Source organism: Anopheles darlingi, chromosome 3, assembly GCF_943734745.1.
Source record: "Anopheles darlingi chromosome 3, idAnoDarlMG_H_01, whole genome shotgun sequence".
Classification (NCBI taxonomy): Eukaryota; Metazoa; Arthropoda; class Insecta; order Diptera; family Culicidae; genus Anopheles; species Anopheles darlingi.
In genome coordinates, this window is record NC_064875.1 from 39,580,939 (window position 1) to 39,600,184 (window position 19,246).

Here is a 19,246-nt window from a genome sequence, read left to right on the forward strand (position 1 = left end):
TTTACGTCACTCTCACTAAAGCCAACTTCAATCAACAGCTTCAACACAGACAGGACTACTGCGCTTGGTTTCTGCTCTTCGTCGAACTTATGCTAATGGGTTCTGGCACAAAAGTTTCGACCTTGACGCGCCGGACCACCATCGTCCGAAGAGCCGCCCCGTTCGAGTTCGAACAGTTATTCCAGCAAGCTTTTGGAGTATAGCGTCCTAAAGTAAGGCAAAAATATGTACAACTGCAGTGGTACGGGGCCGTAAATTGCCGAACATTATGAGGCTCGCTTTTGCGAGAAATGTCCGTTTTGTGCGCCGGTTTGTGCGCCGGTTTGTGCGCCGGTTTCTCAAAACTTTCCACTCGAAACATTTGAATCACCACAGCCCGCGGGCCCGCCTTCGGCACACCCCACCCCCCGGGGATGCCCTTTTAGCCCTTTTTCTTTTGCCCCACCAGAAGAAGAACAGGCCAACTGTTTGACTTCCATTTCTATTCAGCATCAAACTTAAATGGCATAATCATTGGATAACTTTCAACTTGCGAGCGATAAAAACGGAAAGCTCACGGGGCGATACAAGGAGCGAGAGAGAGAGAGAGAGAGAGAGAAGGAGTTGTGAGAGTGTGGTAAAGGGGTTTTTACTGTTTGTTCCTCGTTGTTTCAACAGCCATGCGCCGTTGTAGTGCGTCAAACCAAGCACTTGGACCAGCCCAGGGAGTCGGGCAAGGCTATAATCAAAACATGAAACTCCAACAGCCAAAGGACGACATAGGGACGTGGAAGGAAGGAGGAGTTGCGCTATCTGGCACCTGTATCCACTTGTGCTACTTGCTACCACTTGCGGTTACTGCTGCTCTGATTACATCAACAATGTGCACTCGCCTCGCCTTCTTCAGTCGTCCCAAACCGACGCGCTCCCGGCTTATCTACTTTAAACCACCAAACCACATCCACAAGCACCACCAGCAGAAGCACCATCCAACACTGCGTCTTATCAAGGCGTCTTTTTCGCGCCCAGCAAGTGTCATTAAAATGGGCTACCGATAGCGTCGCCGTCGTCGTCATCGTCGTCATCGCCGAAGAAGTTGGTGTCAAGAAGAAACGAAGGAAGTTGTAATGTCGGGAACAATTTGTGAAATTGAAAAACTTTTTGGCCGTTACACCCAGAGCTTCGTGGACGGAACAGGAGGAGCAAGCCGTACCCGTTGTTGCGAGGTGGTAAAATCAAATGATGGTAAAGTTTGAGCTATGCCACACGACATCCTTCCATGCTGCTGCTGCTGCTGCTGCTAGTACTGCTGCTGTTGGTGTTGTAGTGTTGGTTTTGCTTAAATCTTATTTCCACCTTCTACGGCTTCGCTCGATGACGACGATGACGACCACGACGATAGTGGTGATGGTGATGATGATGCGATTGCCTGGGAACCGAATCAAAGATTAACAATCCGGACGGTGTCCCTGGCAATGGCCCAAACCCAAAACGCGCGGCTGCTGTCGAAGTACAAGCATCCGGAAACTATTAAAAACGAAAATACACTCGCGTCTCGCGCTGTCAAAAACTTATCAGTTCCTCTGGGTGCGCGGTGGTCTTGTGAGGAAAGGATTTTGGGCTCCGTGTTTATCTTTCTACTCACGTCACTTCACGAAACGGGGTTTTCGTTCGGGAATATAATAGTGATAAAACTGTCACGACGCAGTTTGATCGCGTGCAAGAGTCGCATCGCATGGCGGCAGCAGGCGCCAGTGTCAGTCCGGACTGCAGTGGAGGAGTACAACAAGGTGGTGCTGGGCGCACCACCAGCAGCAGTGTCTGAGTACGGACATCATTTGTTTCCGGCTTGTTCGGCTGTTATTGTTCTAACAAGCCAAAGGGGGGCGATCGCCGGTCGGGCCGGGAACAAGCGAAGCGAGGCCAGCGCGTGTTGAAGCAGCCATTAAAACATACAAACCGTGAAACATCACATCGTCCGTTAGCACCGCATAACAACCGGGACCATCACTTTCGTTCCGTTTGTTTAGCATAACACCATCATCGAGACAGCGCAGCTGGGAAAGGCGAGGAGGAGAACGAGCTGAAGGGACGGAGGGGACAGAACTGGGACTGCTGCTCGGGGGAAAGGGAACACAAGAAGTTTGTAATTAATTTTTACCATTGTACCAATGGGCGAAGTGAGAGGCGAGAGTATAATCATGTCGGGCGTGGTGTACGGTCGTCGTCGTCGTCGCCGTCGTCGTCGTTTCCAATCGATCATGAGGGATCACTGTGTGGGTTGTGTGGGAAGCATGGGAGGCGTGCCATAACAGAGGGGAGGACGCGCTGAGAAGTTTAATGAGATTGTCGTTCGTGAGCACCGGAAGCGTCGCGCAGCAATGCCCCGACCGGAAACAATGCCTTGCAGAGGAAGTGTTCGTACAACTTTTGGAGTGAACCCCATAGAGCCACCACCACCACCACCAGCAGCAGCGGCAGTCGCGTCGAATTCTCGTCTGCGTCTGCGAGTTGTAGATCAAGCTTTTTCGCGTTCTTTGCTTTTGTTATGTTAAATGGTTTAAATGGCGGGAGAATGGCTAAAGTTCAGCTGAAGATGACTTCGCATACACTTCACGGGGTGAAAGCGACAGGACAAATCCTGGAGAGTCCCCCTTCATCAACAGAAGAGAGGAAAACGGAAAACCGAAAACCAACACTTCTCATGTGTCACTCGCAAAGAAGATTGATTAAGAGTTTACGACGTTAGCTGGCAAATTTTGCAAAAGTTTGCTTATTTGAAGGTTGCAAACGATACATGAGCTTGCATCACTCTTCCTAGTATCAATTATACTCTCTATATGCACATATTCAAATGGACCTAAAGTTAATTTACTTATTCACATACAACCTCTATTGCATTGGGATGGTGTCGAACAGAATGTTTCATGTTCGTTCGATAAAATCAAATGGATCGCCCTCCCCGGAACTATCAACTTCGATCATTCCGAACGAGAGACCCAAAACCAAAACTTTTCCATACAATAGCAATTGGCCAGAAAATTGGGGAATTGATTTCCCTTTTCCGCAAGCCTCGCTCGCTTCCCAAAAACCACACGGACACACGCACGCACGCACGCACGCACAAACACTCCAACATATCTTCGATCGATTGGTGCGATACAAATCGCTCGCTCTCTCTCACTCTCTCTCTGTCGCTTCTTCTCACTCTTTTTTCTTCACTCTCTCGTCGTTGTGGTTGACGTTCCACTCGGAAAAGGGCGTCGGTGCTTCGGTCCGGGCTTCCATTATGCTCGGTAACGGATCAAACAGACGAGGCCGGAAGGTTAGGGTGGGTCCATTTTGACGGTCAAACTCGGTTGGCCCCCTTCTGCGGGTTGCTCTCTCTCTCTCTTCCCCTTTTGCAGTAAATGCGTCCCGGAGTTGGATTGGGAGCTTCTTTTCTTCTTGAGTCAGTCAGTTATCTTCCTTCGACACGGTCAGCGTCTAATCATCACTCTCGCAGCAAGGCTGCAGCAGACGAGGACGACGACGACGTCCACAAGAGGACGCCCGCTCGAAGACGGTCTTAACCGATCACCGGAAGTTTCTTCCGGAGCATCCGAAGGCCCACTCCTCGCCCAACAAAAAGGAGGAGGAGCACGAAAATTACCCCCCAAAACAAGCGAAATCTAAATGACAAATGACCCAAAAAAGGGACGTGGTCGGTCGGTGGGCACAGCTGCGAAAAAGGATGGCACCAACGACGACGACGACGACGACGACGACGACGACGGAAGGGCCGGACGAAGGCCGAAGATAAATTGATTGGCGAGAGAAAAATAACCTCAACGTGCCATATCGTCCGTAATGCTGTCCAACTACCACCACCATCACTGCCTTCTTTTCAAGGACTTAGGACTCCGAGGAGCGCAGCTGTCGAAGAAGAAGTAGAAGAAGAAGAAGAAGAAGGTCAGAAGAAGAGGGCAGAAGAATACCTGCAAGTAAACGGAAACGCTGGAAGGAAGTCGGTGAAAGGTGTTTTCAACGCCGTCGTCGTCGGACGACATCACACACAGAGCAGCAACTCTCGACAGACTGGATCGCACTACTACTAGGCACACACACACACACACACACACACACATTAGGACATGTGTGGCCGTGGCTCGTGCCCCGACTCGTGGACCAAATGGCTCAGGTTTTTGCTTCTCCGTTTCTCTCGTCGGCACATTCCATTACGCGGTGGCGTATGGCCTTTACCTCTATTACCTTTTTCTTCGACTTCTTTTTTGGTACGTCCTATGATATCCCAGGAATCCCGGGACCGGACGCTACCGAACCCGAACTGTCCGCTTCTATAACATGGGTCCACAGATGGACCTATACCATGTGCCCGGAGTCAGGATGCGACCGAAAAGATATTAATAGTGTCCACGGGCGATTTGGTTTCATTCCAAACAACATAGCCTCCCCACCTCCTCTATGCTATCGTGTCCTTCATGTGGTCTTCCGGTTCCGCTAGCTAGTCCGCTAGCTCCGAAAAGATTGTCACTCAACGATTCAAAGTCCGACACCATTAGGGCTCGCTTTTCGCTTACCCTCGTGGGAGAGGTGCCGGAACGTATCCATCTGACCCCGACTTCTACGGCTTCCCAGGGACATGAACACTGGACGCGGGTTCGCCCAGCAAGGTGTTTGAAACGTTTATGGTGGTGGTGGTGGCGGTGGTAGTGATCTGCTGCGTGGAAATGTCGGAAATGCTAATGACAGCGGGCGACATCCGGCACGGCCTACCGTGATTGTTGGATGTGGGGTGATCCTCTGTTTGGGAATTGCTGCTCGTTGTTGCGACATGCTGTTAAGTCGGATGGAGTGTTTGGTTGGTGGTGCGGTAGGAGGATTAACGAAATCAGGTTACGAGTGGGAGGGAAAGCCGGAGCATAGAGTTTCGTAATTGTGTGTCGGACATTAGCTACTGAGTTTTATTCAAAACCAATGCACATTCTTTTCCAAATAGACGCAAGATTTTCTTCATGCAGGTATCGCAAGGTGGCTTCTTTGTTTCAATTCCTAGTTTTTCCCAACCTGAAATAGCTTATCGAAATGATTGATACCTCTTTTGGTCTTTGTTATCCCTATCTTCGCTATACGTATAAAAATGTTTTGGTAATAGTGTCGGTTTTTTTTATCCAGGTAATATAATTATAAGAATATTTGACTACTAAAGTCATTTGAACAATGAAAGAAAGAAGGAGGAAAATTGTCCTTTTTACCGTTTTCCTCAGTACAACGCTAATATTGTTAGATGTTAGAGGTTTTGTGGTAACACAAACCGTTTTTTCCACATCGTCATTAGCTACTAAGGATATTTTCATAAGCTTTGCTTAACAATGCCACAAAGTAAACACTTTTGGACAATCAAGTTTTTCAATGCATTAGGTAAAAAAGGTATTAAGATAGCACGTTTGTTGCTTGATTCTCAACCCAAGTTCATCAAAGAACATTACTAAAATATGTTGACGGTAAGAGTGGCTGATAACCATTCTTTGCATCAATTTCCATTCCAACAGTTTATGTTGGCCCACGTTGCATGGTTTAATTTTTCTTGGCTGATTAAGAATGTCATTTTAGAATTCATAAATGGTTTTGGCATAAATGGTATAGTACAGCAACAGTTTCCGTTTTATTTTTCTTGCTGTGAGTTTTTGAAGACTTTTAGTCCGTGATTGGTCTCTATAACAAACCATTTACAAATTGATGGCAAACATCATTGATATTACCGATCGAAAATATGAAAAAAGACTCGTACTTAAATACGGTGCAGAGAGTGGAAGATGAACTGTTGAGACTACATCGGCGAGCAGCCAAATGAAAATTGTTGTGTATTACAAAATGCTACCGAGTCACCCTATTTGCACTCAACTCAAACAGGATAAACGACCATCGACAACAATTATCGACCGCAGCGTTATCAAAACATTATCTATCAAGCCCGATATCGTTTCGTACTCAGCAAGGGTATTACCTTCCCTGTTGCTTTCCTCCACATCTGGTACATTATGGCAGCTAATTTTACAATTCTTTTAACAATGTCCAAGCCTTATCATCGTGATCTTTGTTCGCAGCTACGCTTCAAACGACCGATTCCGCAGCACACTGTTCAAATCCTGCGTATTGAGCTCTTGAGAAGCGTTGCCCACCATTTTGTTGGCAGGTTTAGCTTAAACACAAAATTAAGCAAAAGCAAATCCCTAATCCACGGTACATCTGTGTTTCGCCAGCCGTGAACAGCATCTCACCTGCTCACCAGGTCGAAGGCCGGAAACGAGCCGAGGACGGAGGAAGACGGGAAATTATCAATTTTCTGTCCAACAACAACAACAACAACGAGAATTCCCAACCCTCTTTCCAGCTTCCCGCAATTCTGTTTCACGAAGCAACAGAAAACAACTCGTCCACCCGTGCGCTCCGAATGTATCCAACCCTGGTGCTGAACCATAACCTCACTCTACCCGGGAGCGGTATCTCCGGTAACAAAGGAACCCTGGAAGTGGCCTGATGAGTAAACAGAAATAACTACAACAACGGCTGGAATGGTGGGGCGGACACAAAAAAAACTTTCGCTCATCCTCTGCGAGGCATTATGTAAACCATCATCAACGCCAACGGAAGTGGGCAAGCACCACGGACTGACACTGATGCTGCTGCTGCTGCTGCTGCTGCTGTTGCCATACAGCTCATAACACAGCAAACCACTCCACCAGCACTCCACCTCCAGCAACAGGAGCCACTCATCCTCGGTTCGTTGCTGTCCTTGGACAATGTGGCAACAACATCCAGACTCGGGGCCCATTATGTGCTTCCATGGGGCCAGGGCGACAACATGATGTTAATTAATTTTACTCATTCGAAACGGTCGATACAGGAGCAAGGGTCACGGGCACAGAGGAAGGAAGGGAAGGGAAGTTGAAGCAGGTCGCCAGGAGGTTCTGTCGATGCTTGCCAGCGAATGATGATTATCTATTTACGCATGCGATGCGATGTTATGATTTCTGCCCGCACTGGAGGGGCCACTCCCATTCCTGTTGCAGGTGGCCTTCGTGCCCGTGGAGTAAAGTGTTGCACAAAAGCAAACAAAACACGTCGCGATGGAAATTGTAGAGAGTGAAAGAGGCGAGAAAATAGGAGAAAGGACTTCTTTTTCTTTCTTCAAACGGTCCATGATTCCAGAAAAGGTGTAACGAACGACTGAACAAACAGCTAGTAATTAGTGCTTCTTGGAGATGGTAGCAAAACCCTCCTGTGCCTCTTGTGATTGTAATCTTTGCAGCAGCTGAACCATGTCGCTGTTGATTACATCCCTAGGTAACGAAGCGTCACCAAACGGTGCCGGGTGCCATGTGCCCGGGACAGGTTTTTATCTGACAGTTCACTGTGATAACAATGTAGCACAGGATAAGAAGCAAAGCACTTCACATTTGAATTGATTCGTTTCATTGCTAATGTTACTCGGGGGCTGGCGGCTGGAAGGTGTTTAAATTTATGCAACGTTGGGCCTACTACTTACCTCGCCATCGTCTATGAGCGTCGAGTCGCTGCTGTCGAGGTGGTTGTCTATCCTGGCCGAGCCCGAGCTGAGCTGCCCGGACTCGAGCCACAGCTTTTTCCAGTCCGCGTTCGCCAGTACGGATTTGTTGTTGTCTGTGAAGGAAGAAGTGAAAGATAAAAGGCAAAAGGCGATTACATAATCATCATCATATAAGGTCCGCAGCCGGCCGACCGACCGACAGCGCAATGGGGAATGAAACAAATCGTTAATCAGATAGTGGGCTGGCAGGCAGGCAGGCAGGCAGGATGATGCGCAACCCACTCACCCACACCACACGCTATCCGATGGTCACTTTCACGTGGAGCACGCAGCGAACGTGTTAAGGTGTTCGCCCTTCAATTTATTACCCAACGGAGCGCCGCCATTACTTGGTCCTAGGTGTTTTGACTAGAGGCTCAGTAGGCGTCTCGGTGGCCTTAACACACGCACACACACGCCGATCGGAGCCCACGGTCTACTTGCTGCTGCTGCTGCTGCTGCTAGGGGTAACATCTCTATCATCGTGAGGTACGTCATTAGCGCGCGTCATTTGGAGTTTTTCGCATTTTGGCGAACGACTGACGGACGGACGGGCGGTTGTGAGGTTAGGTTAGAGGTACCAAAAGGGACGACTGGAGTGGACGCCCCGAAAAAGGGCCACGGCCAGGAAACTTACTGTAACGCCCACCTTTCCACCGGCTAATCGACTCCGACTACTACCAAAAGGGCGTAGTGTGCGTGTGTGTGCGTGCGTGCGTTGTTACGAAAAGTGATTGCAATGTTCGAACTTTGGCCGTTTGGTGGAACCCTTGGGAGTGCGAAGGTGCGGTGTTGCCGGGTGGCACGCTTGAGTGTCTCCGTAAGAGAGGGAGAGTTCGATAATTAGAATTTGGTCCATTAGGCCGCCAGTACGAGGCGCAAGGTCGGCCATTACAAGAAGCAAGAGAACGGTTCGGGTTCACGCGGGATGATGAGATGGTTTTGTGCCCTCTTTTGTGCTCTCTCTTTCACTCTCTCACTCTCTCTCTCTCTCTCTCTCTCTCACTCTCTCTTTGTCCTTAATTTCCTTACCTCCGTCAGGTGGAAAGTGATTTTTTCTTCTGTGTCTGCGTTTCCGAACGCGAAACTTTCAAACGCGTGTGCGTGATGCTGGCCATCGGTCGGAAGGTTGGAACATTTCAATTACGGGACCGCCCCAGAAACCCGGGACCCGATCTCGAAAGGCTATGGACTCGCATTCGGGGCTTCTGTTCCACTGTTCGGTTCGGCAAAACAAAGACCCTCGTGGCACTCGTGGAAACTGATGATGGTGAAGCTGGGAGCGAACCTGGAGTTTGGGGTGGCTCGCAAATCAAAAAGCCGGTATGACTTTTATGCTTTTATGGTTGGACAAAAACAAAAAAACGACGATTTCCACGTTGATCAGGGTACAGGCAGTGAGGGTTTCGTGTTTTTCTTTCCAATTTTCCAAGGTCCCAGTTCGGATCCCAGCGACCGTTCGCTACTTTGGGAGAATTGTTGGAAGGTCACGAGCCACGCGCCGATCGCCGATTCTATTCATGGTTTTTACTCTCCTCTGGTTACGGAACACGGCTACCTATTGACGCCGGTAATGTAGAACCGTAAATCAGGCGCTAATTAGACCCCAAATGTTGGGGGTGTCGACCGGTCCGTGCCACCACGCAACCCAAAAAGCGACATAAATTATCAATTGAAGGCTGAAGGCTTTAAAGGCACACACCTCGGATTGGGTTCCGTTGTGCTCCAAAGAAATGATATAAAAGGATTTTCTGCTTTTGCTTTTGAATTCCACTTTTCACTACTACATTCCGAGACGAACGAAAGTAAGTTAAAAGCAAGTATCTCGTCACGGAAAAGGGGCGATACTCATCGTGATGCCGTTCAACCGAAATCCCATCCGATTCCTTCTTCCATTCCATTCAAGGTCCGCGAGAGAGACAACTTTAGCAAATCGTTTCACCAATCGATTACCATTTGGCAAACGGCTTTTGGTCTCATCCGTTTCCGACGATCTCCCCCAACCCCATTGCCACACGCTGGTGCTGCTGCTGCTGCTGTAAACTTTCCGATAATCGATTTAATTCGATTCCGAGGCCCGATAGCCTGATCGTTCTCATTTTCAAATCCATTTCATCCGCTGAAAAGGAGGCTTTGCCGATATCCGATGTTTGGAAGTGGCCAAGTAGCCAAGTACCAAGCACCACTCTTCTCATTGGCATTGGTTTGTTTGTGGACTGTTCCTGTTCCCTTTTTGGGGTGCAGAATGGAGGCCGAGGTGCCCCAGCCGGTTTCAGTGCTCGGCTAAAGCCGTGCAATTAGCAGACTAAGCGTGCGGCTCTTTGCACCTCAAAGTGAGGGGGAACTCGGGGAACTGGAGGCCTATATACTCCGGTGCGGTGCGGTGCGGTGAGTGCGCTACTCTGTACTCGGTGAGCTCACGAGAGAGGTGCCATGCCAGGATGAACTCCAATTACCGTGTTCCGTGCGTGAATTTGTCGAGTTGCGAGCTGGTACAACATCAACAATATGGGTGGGATATGGAGAAGTGGAGGTACTGCAGGCAACGAATCAATTACGATTTGTCGGTTGGACTCTGAATGAGCCTCTTGATTATGGGGTTAATGGGGATTTTTGCCCAACAGAAACGACGACGATGTGCCTTCCACACAGAGCGGCTGTTCCTGGCCCCGGAAGCCTGGACCAGGGAACGATTAGGTAGGCAAACATTTCATTTCAATCCCGGGACTGGCGGGAAAACTGGAAAAACTGGTGCTCAATGATTTGTTTAATTGAACCGCGACCAGCACACGTTACTGTCGGTAGAATCTCCTCTGGCAGGGTTTCTGACTTCTGCTTGTTCCCGTTCGCGGTGGTGTTCTAGCGTAACCGATACCCCGTGGCGATGGAGAGTAATCTGCTTATAGAAAGTTTTCTATTTTCGGGATTGAATCGGGCTTTGTAAAGGTCGTAGCCGTGAAGGGCGGGTAATTATGGACTCGATCGCGCTCTTTCTCGTTCTGGCTACCTCAAGACCGGCCACAGCCGGTTTGCTGTTTATGAGGCGCGAGTTGTTCATCGTTCGCTTTGAATATTTCCACTTGATTTGCGCCGAAAATGGATCCCGGGAAAATCGATACGCATTAGCCTACGTCCAGACTCCTACTCGAGTAGACTCGAGTCTACTCGAGAGCCGCCATCTGAGTAGATGGTCGGATGGATTGGGATTCGGTAACAAGGTTTTCGACAGTTGGCCGGTCACCAATGGCGTTAAAGGATTCGACCCTTGGCTTGGTTGTTTCAATAAGCTGCGAACGTATCAAATTTCAAGCAACTAAAACCAAACTCTCAATTTACACAGCTGACCAGAGCAGCGGATTATTTTACGAAGGTATTTAAAAGGTTCTGATTGTAGGAAGTTCATGAGGTAATATGAAACATACCGAAAAGAACTTTTTAGCAAAGTATCCTCAAATCGCGAACTTTTAAACACTTCATAGAAAACAAAAAAAAGGAATACATAAAAGCATTACCCGTTTCCATTGTTCATTGGATGATATTTAGTCTGAATAAATTGATTTATTTTTTTCCTTATGTACGAAAATGTGATTTGAGAACAACGTAACTATCATCTCTTTTGTATTCAACTGAAATTATTGGGTCCTGCGTATGAAAAAGTATTTTGGGTGCAGTTGGGTGCGCTTCTTCAACACGAAGAAATATGCTCTCGATCATCATAATTTAAAACAAGTTTGAAGTAAGAATGATTCAAAGAAAATAATACAGCAGAAACGGTAAGCACTGTTTCAAACTATGGCATAATGATGTCATTTGCAATAAGAACATCAAGAATTGAGAAAGAGCAAGGAGCCATATTTTGTAATATTTCATTCTTTTTGCTGCAAAAAGTAAATTCTTATAATAAGAATAAATCGGTTGAAATCCAAAACTTTATCGCATTCATAGCATAATAATTAGATATGCATTCAAAGCATAACAATCGAAACCGATTGTATTAATTTAGCTGATGACGTATATGATTATATTACGACATAAATGAATCATATAAAAAAATTCCACAAATAACAAAGGCCAAAATCAATCAAACTCACAAAACAAACTAGTTACAAACAGTTTAAAAAATGTGTGCATCAAACACATAAAACAAACTGAACAAAATACAATCAAAACCCCATCACAGATACAACTTGTAAAGTGTGCATAGTGGGTCAAAAAGGTTAAATTTCTCAAAAAAAAATTGAATCATTCAATCGTTATCTAAGACCAGGCAATGAGACTTGCCTGCAGCCGCCTGCATAATGCCCATAACTTTGAGCACATTAAAAGTGATTAACTTAATAAAATCATAAGATAACACTAAGCTTTGCCTTGCGCTACACTTGCCGCTGCCCGTTCCCGTATACGCGAGTTTAATGAAAAGATGATGTTTTCTAATGTTCCTCCAATGTTCATTCGTCCGGCATTAGCAGCTACAACTTGCTCGGAAGTGGTCGGCTTGCCATAGTGCCGCATCGGTCTTCATCTTGCACACCACCAGCACTAGCACCAGCAACCGGTCCAGTGCTGGTCGCGTTGGCCAGTCGCTGGCAAACAGTTTGTACAAATTTTGTTTGCTTATTAGTTTGCTAAAGCGTAAACTTTCGCCTTTCGTCGAGGCACAGATTTCGCCAGCACCTCCGAGGGGCACAGATGGAATTTCTCATCAGCAACATACACGCGCACACTGACACACACACACACACACACATGTACGGTTCCACACAGCACTCCGTAATAGGGATGCGGCATACGAGCGTTATGGGTGAATATTTGAAAAGTCCAAGAGAAGCGACTGCCATCGGTCGGTCCCCGGACTGTCGGTGGACTCGGCGGGACAAATCCCGTTAGCCAACAGCCAGTCAGCCAGCAAACGGAGCAAACATCCATGAAATATGTGACTCACGTGTCGCCGTGCCGGCACGGGCCGAGAAGTTTCTAAATTAACAAAAACAAAACAGAGAGAGAGAGAGAGAGAGACCGTTATCGATGGTTTTGCTGCAAAGTTTGTTGCCCAATTGGATACCAGCCCTCCACCCAACCAGCCAGCCAGCTAGCCCTCCAGCTCATGTCACGCGTCATTGCAGCGTGTTGATCGTTGAAGCGCCCCAAGCCGGTCACACATGTTAAAAATCGATCGAACTGAAGACAAGGAGGCGACGCAGAGCAACATAAACACGAAGCAACATACATACACTGACCGTTATGGCGTGGGCCTGGCGAAGCGGAAGAAATGGCCACATACACAACTTCTTCAAACGATACGATTTTCGTAGAATCTGTTCCCTGGTTCCGTGGACCAGAACCGAGAGTGAACCGAGAGCGAACAGAGTGTTTGCGATGTGGATCGCTGCACATGACACGTAAATTAGCGTAAATTCGAAATCAATCGAACGGAACAATGCGATTGACGGTTGCGGGGTTGCGCACAAAACTTGGAAGCTCATTACACCCTCCCCCCCTCCCCTTCCTCCTTTCGTGCGGAACCCAAACTTCAGTGATTGAACACCGCTGCGATCGTCCTCACGATTTAGGGTCCTTCCCGAAGAAACCGAAATTTATGGCACTTTGATAATGAAGACGAAGAGAAAAAGCATTTCATGGCGTTCCATAAATCTTACCGCACTGCCAGACGAGTGTTGCTTTTGACCGGGAAGCTACTCCAAGGGCTGTACAGCCAAAAAAACGAGGCCAAAAAGAACAAAGGAATGGGAACAAATTTGGAATTTCCTGTCTGCGGGGTGGTCCTTACCTTGCCCCACCATTACCGGCGTTGTTCCTGGAGGGTGAAACGAATCTTGTAAATTTGTTAGCATACACTCCCGACACCCCTCGACCCATCGGTACTCATTTTACTCGAGAAAACGTCTGCGAAGGCCAAGGCTCGGTTACACTTCAGCGCTTTCGGCGGCACGGTAATTGGCTCGGTCAAAACTTTCTGCCTGTGAATGTGTCCCCGGTCCCCGGGTTCCCGGTCCCGAGTTCCCGGGAATGAACTTTCGATGAATGTTAGACGACGTTGCGTAGACTTTTTTTTTTGGGGGGTTGGTTTGGTTGTCTCAACGTAAAAGCTGTACATTGCTCGAGGGGCAGCAGCGGTCCATGATTGATCGTTTCGATTCGAGGAACTAGAAGGTGGAACGGTCACCTTTGAGACTACGCACCGGACCTTCACCGTTGTGCTGGGAGAATCAAACTTTTGTGGCCAACAAATCCATCATCCACAACGGTACAAATCACTCACTCCGCACACGCACAGGGCAAAGATACACGTTGGATAAGAAAAGTTTGTTTTTTTTTCTCTCTTCCTTTTTCATCGCTTTCCGCTCGGTGTGTGTCACCGAGTGTGATGGTGCTGGAAATTCAATTCCATCCAAAACTGGACCGGTGTCCGCTGCTCGGACTGTTGCTCGTTGTTTGGCAAGCCAAATGTACACACACGCGCACAGACGAGCGATCTGGGCGATGGTTTCTGTGGAAAGTGGTAGCGTTTTTCTTTCGCTGACACCTTGAAATGTGTCCACCACTGGATCGTCGCTTTTGCTGGAACTCGAATCCCGGGATCGAAAGACCATTCAGAGACCAGGGAGCATAAGCAAATCAAAGTATCATATACGACGTGTCCGTAAGGTCCGTCTGGTCCGAATGCTGTGTGTGTATGTGTGTGTGTGTGCGGTCTGTACGCCAACCATCTTCTTTTCGGTACATTGACTCAACTTTGAAAGAAGTTTGTAGCGAGACAATAGGTTCGCCGGAGAGTGCGGTGTTCGTCTTCATTCTGTTTGCCCCGAGTGGGGGTCGGGGTAGTGGATTGATGACAGCTTGCCAGTGTCGGTGAATGGACGCTTTCGCAATGGACGCCCCGGGCATGAGACGCTGGTGCGGATTGCTTCTTCCTCTCCCTATCTGTATCTCCCGGTACTGTTTTCAATTTATTTGTTTATTTTATTCTGCTCCCTCGTGGGACAAAGATGATGGCAGAAGAAAAAGATCGGTGGGAGGCGGTGAGTGGGCGGACGGGAAGGCGATCTTTGCAGCAGCACCAGCATCTACCAGCACGTGGCATGGCGATCAGGGCGGTGGAGTGGAAGTTGTTTTTCTTAGCTTAGCAACTTGTAATGTACTCCGCCACAGTGAAAGCATTTCCCCTTGGGAGCGTGCCGCTCGTGCCGCCCCCGTGCCCGGATGAGCTGCGGTGACATGTAGCAGCATGTGAAGACGCCTGAGATTCTCTTTGGCCAGCTATCCGTATGTGCACGGATGATCCACGGGTGTGAGACATGAGGAGTTGGAAGAGCGAAAGAGAATGGCGCAGGATACATGTTTGCACAGTGTTGTGTCTGTGTGTGTGTGTGTGTGGTGTCTCTTTATCTTTCATCATGATGTCGCGTGGATTCACCGCCGATGCGAACTGTTATTATGGCCCGTAAGATGATACCTTACCGAAACACACACACACTCACGCACACAAACTTTGAGTAGCGCATAATGGTGGCCAGATTACGCCACTAGAGAGCGTGTTGGATCATGTGGCGTCTTTCAATCTAGATGGGTTTTCTGTTTTGTTTTTGAATCATTGAGTATCGTGTGCCGCTTCTACGTATTTTCGGCTACCACTCATAATAATGCCACTTGAACCAGAAAACACACATTATGCTCAGTGGAAAAATAATAAATCTTCCACAAATGTAATTGTCGTACTGATCATTGAGTATTTTCCATTAGTGGAATAGAGTCGACAGGAGGTGACTTATAGTAAACAGAGTTCCGTGGGGTGGTGCGCGCGTTAGTCAAAGAATCAATAAAAACGTAGCTAACAGTTTAACTAAGCGCTATGAACATTGCAACCTATTACCGATTGTTGAATTCAGGTTAATGGAGCCGCATGGTCGGTCATAAATAAAGAATGGGGGCGCCTGGTGCTTCATTCCTAACAATGGAGACGCATGGTGTTTTATTCCGAACAATGGAGGCGCATGGTAAAAAGGTTTTGCAAACTTAATGCTTACTACTCAAATTTATTTAAATTGAAATCAATACTTTACCATAAAATTTGGGATTTTACAATATGTCAAACGGGTAGTCAATATTCTGATAAAAATCAATCAAAAATGGTATACAATTGAAAAGCGTCCAACTGTTTTTCATTTAATCTGTTGAAAATACCTCAATCAATCCGAAGAAACCATCGAATCCTTTTCGGGTAACACAATAAGGATGCGTCGACGACCGTTCTTAGGCCACACTTTTTGTGTCGTTTCCGTTCGCCAAAGGTTTCAATTCTTAGAAGAAACGTTTCATTGCTTCTCGGAAACTGAAATTAAACAAAAGTACCACGAGCCGTACTATATCCGAAAAGCCCGCCGGCCGGGGCGATGTAAGAAAAGAACCGTCGCAAAGAGGAAAATATGGCCAACAGAATGGTGCGTGGGGAATAAAATAAAAATAAAGCTTTATGGTTACGGCGATGAAACGATGCTATCAGCGCTACCTCCACTGTCAAATCAGGCGATGGTGTACGATAAAGGATATCGGCTTATTGTTACACACTGATATCTTTAAATAGCCTTCTTGGAAACAGTGACGCACTGGTTCTGCTAAGCTTTCCAAGAGGATGCAATCCGAGATTTTCACTCTTTAAGCTGAGTGCTCTACGGTTTGATACATTGAGAGAAATCGTACGCACATGTATAAATATTATTTCCCTTATTTCTACACATTGACTTATACTGGCAGTGAATTCATTGGAGCGATTCTAAGAAGTATAGTTGCTCCTTTCAATTCCTCTGATTAATGATAATGATAGTCGCAAAACCGTACGTTTATCCGTTTCAAATCTCGCTCTGCAATCAAAATTGTGGCAAATTAGAAAGTACTGCTATACATGATCACCCTCACTGGCGGTCCCACGCTCTTCCACAACAATCGTTTCCTAATTGATGAAGGATTAGTCGCATTAGTGGCTGTTCGCAAAATTTGGCCAGCGCCCACGAGAGTGTCGTGAAATGAAAATTAAGTTTATGGAGGCGAATGTATTGGGCCGAACCCGAACACGTTGGGGCACGCCTTGGGGCACTTTAATGGTGCTCTTTTACGATGCTGCACGCGGTGGAGTTGTTCTGGAAGGATCATAAGAATAAGCTGTTCAGTGAAAGCTGTATTGAGCGCGTAGGCGCAACCGGGATTGCTTTGAAATATATATTTTTTTAACGAGGCCAGATTTATTTTAACGGGTTTCAGAGCCATGCTCCTCGAGGCTAAGTGTTGGCAAATAATACAGTAAGCGAAGGTACTGAGCACCACAATTCCGAAAATCTTTTAGATTACCTAACAAAAGCTTTGCTTCGTATGTTTGTACATCATTGTAGCGTCAGTTATTACTTAAATAATCTCCGGAATACCTAATAATGAGGATTACAGTAATTGTAAAAGCTGCAAACTCTTGAATGTAGCTAAAAATAGAACATAATTGAGTTCCTAACGGAACATTGTTTACCCGTTATTTCATCTATCCTTTGAAGGTTGAAACTTGCTAGAGAACCAATGCTAGCGTGTTATCTTCTTTTTGATCTGCAACCAGCATCGCACCGGCACCGCATCACCAGCAGATGCTGTTGCGAAATGTAACGAAGCGTACGCCAACGCTGTTATAAACGCAGCGTGTCTTGGATTATCGATTTCACGTGGCTGTTACGGGGGCCGTTTCGCACACAGAAGGAGGTACCGTTTGATATTAGAATATGAAAGCAACGAGACGAAGAGGAAAACATTATGCCCTGGAAGAAACTAAAATAAAGGCAAAACGATCAGCAACAACAAAATAAGAACCGAGTACCTAGTAACGGTTATCGGCGAACCGTAGCCCTGGTATTTGGCGTGTTCCTGCAGAGAGCATCATTTCGGCAGAAGGCAATCATCGAGCTGTGACAGAATGCGTGGGAAGGTTGCGAACGGTTCCGAAACTCAATACCGTTTTTGGAATCCGCGCGACAGTACGTTGTCAGCGCTATGGTTACAACGAACCTTGCGCATTGCTAAGAACCGTTGGTTAAACATGGATGCGAAATCAATTTAAATAAATCAATCAATGAGAATCAAGGACAATAGAAGCATGGATTAGTAACGGCTACTTCAGAAATTGATCGAAGAAATAGATCCGAATGTGACAGGAGTTGTGTTCATTGAATCCTTGGAATTTTTGGTGGAATCTATCAGAATTATGTCGGTTCGCTCAAAAATATCTTTCAACTCCATTTCGATTCGGGCTTTGATTATTTCTGAATGGATGTTAGCTTCTCCATACGTCCCTTGAAATTTATCTATCATCAGGAGGTTAATTAACACAGTCCGTTTAATATGCGAATCACAGTACAAGGTAGATAGGGTCCTTCTCACTCTCGAAAGGATGCAATCCTAATTAACATTTATTGCTGTTGGACAGTCGGGCAAGGCGTTCGAACGCTTCTTGGCTGAATACACTAATTGATTAGCTGTAAACATAGAAACGATAGACGAGCATGGCAGTGCATTTTCACACAAAGTCTAGACCAGAGCTCAATCTGAGAGTTATCTGAGAAGTGATCGTGATTTACATCATCGTCCAATCAATCCGTAGACCTTGCTCGAGATCAGTGATAGGATTACATACGCCTTGCAATAGAACCTGAGCTCAAGCAACACAACAGATGCTGGGAGTTGAACGCTACTGTCTTACGGAGCTGTGATCTGTAGCCGGCATAAACCTAATCCCGTAGATAAATGGTGAGGTTTGTATTGTACAGACAGAAGAGGCTTTGTACAACAAAATTCGCTCGGTAGGTGAGATTGATGAGGATGGAAATAGGCTCAATGGCAACACAAGGCGATGAGACGAGACGACGAGAAATCTCATACCTCATGTTGCATTTAGCCATTCTGTTGAAAGAAAAGCAGCTAAGTTCCTCGCAGTGATGTTTCGGTGCTTAAAATTACAACAAAACATGATAAACAATATGCTTAAAAGATTTACATATACTAACACCATGACTATCCACAATAAACTAGAAACTTCATCATATAACCTCCCTTGCAGCATCTATTTAACTGAAGGAATTGAAATAAGATACTCTTCGCTAAGAGTTTCATCCATAAACTACGGTCAGGGGAAAGCTATTCCCTTTAGAAACCACAAACAACCTGTTCCCTGCGCTGTTCATCAAACCTACGGTTGCAGTGATCCTTAACCAGGGCCTTGGACCAGGGAAAAATGTTTTCCATTTCACCCCAAAGGATGCATGTTCCCGAGAATCATAAAAAGCCATCGATACCATCCGATGGGATGGTAATGGTTTGCTCAAACAACGCACTTTCCTTGACCTGCGGGGCGTGTTCCCGATGGGTTCCTCGACGGAATAGTAAACTTCCGACCCCTGCTACGGTTGACCTGAACCCGAAACGACGTACTGTGTGTGACGGGCCTCTCCATCGGTTAACATCAGTGCAAGAAAAGACAGGTTCCAAATGTGGCCCAAGGCGAATCGGGTTTTCTCTTCCGTCGAGCAACACTGGATGGTCAACAAACAAATGGTGGTTAAAAGTTAAGACAGGCTACACACGACGAAACCGGATATGCTCTAAAATCAC

General features: G+C 46.7%; 1 protein-coding gene across 5 annotated transcripts in view; it reads right to left on the reverse strand.

Moving 5' to 3' along the window:
- The window catches only part of LOC125957719 (zwei Ig domain protein zig-8), a 205,896-nt gene that overhangs the window by 104,590 nt on the left and 82,060 nt on the right, over positions 1-19,246 (reverse strand). For all 5 annotated transcript variants that reach the window (XM_049690603.1, XM_049690606.1, XM_049690607.1 and 2 more), the window contains one exon: positions 7,529-7,662. In XM_049690603.1, coding sequence (XP_049546560.1) covers positions 7,529-7,662 — 134 coding nt within the window. The remainder of the gene's footprint in view (positions 1-7,528; positions 7,663-19,246) is intronic.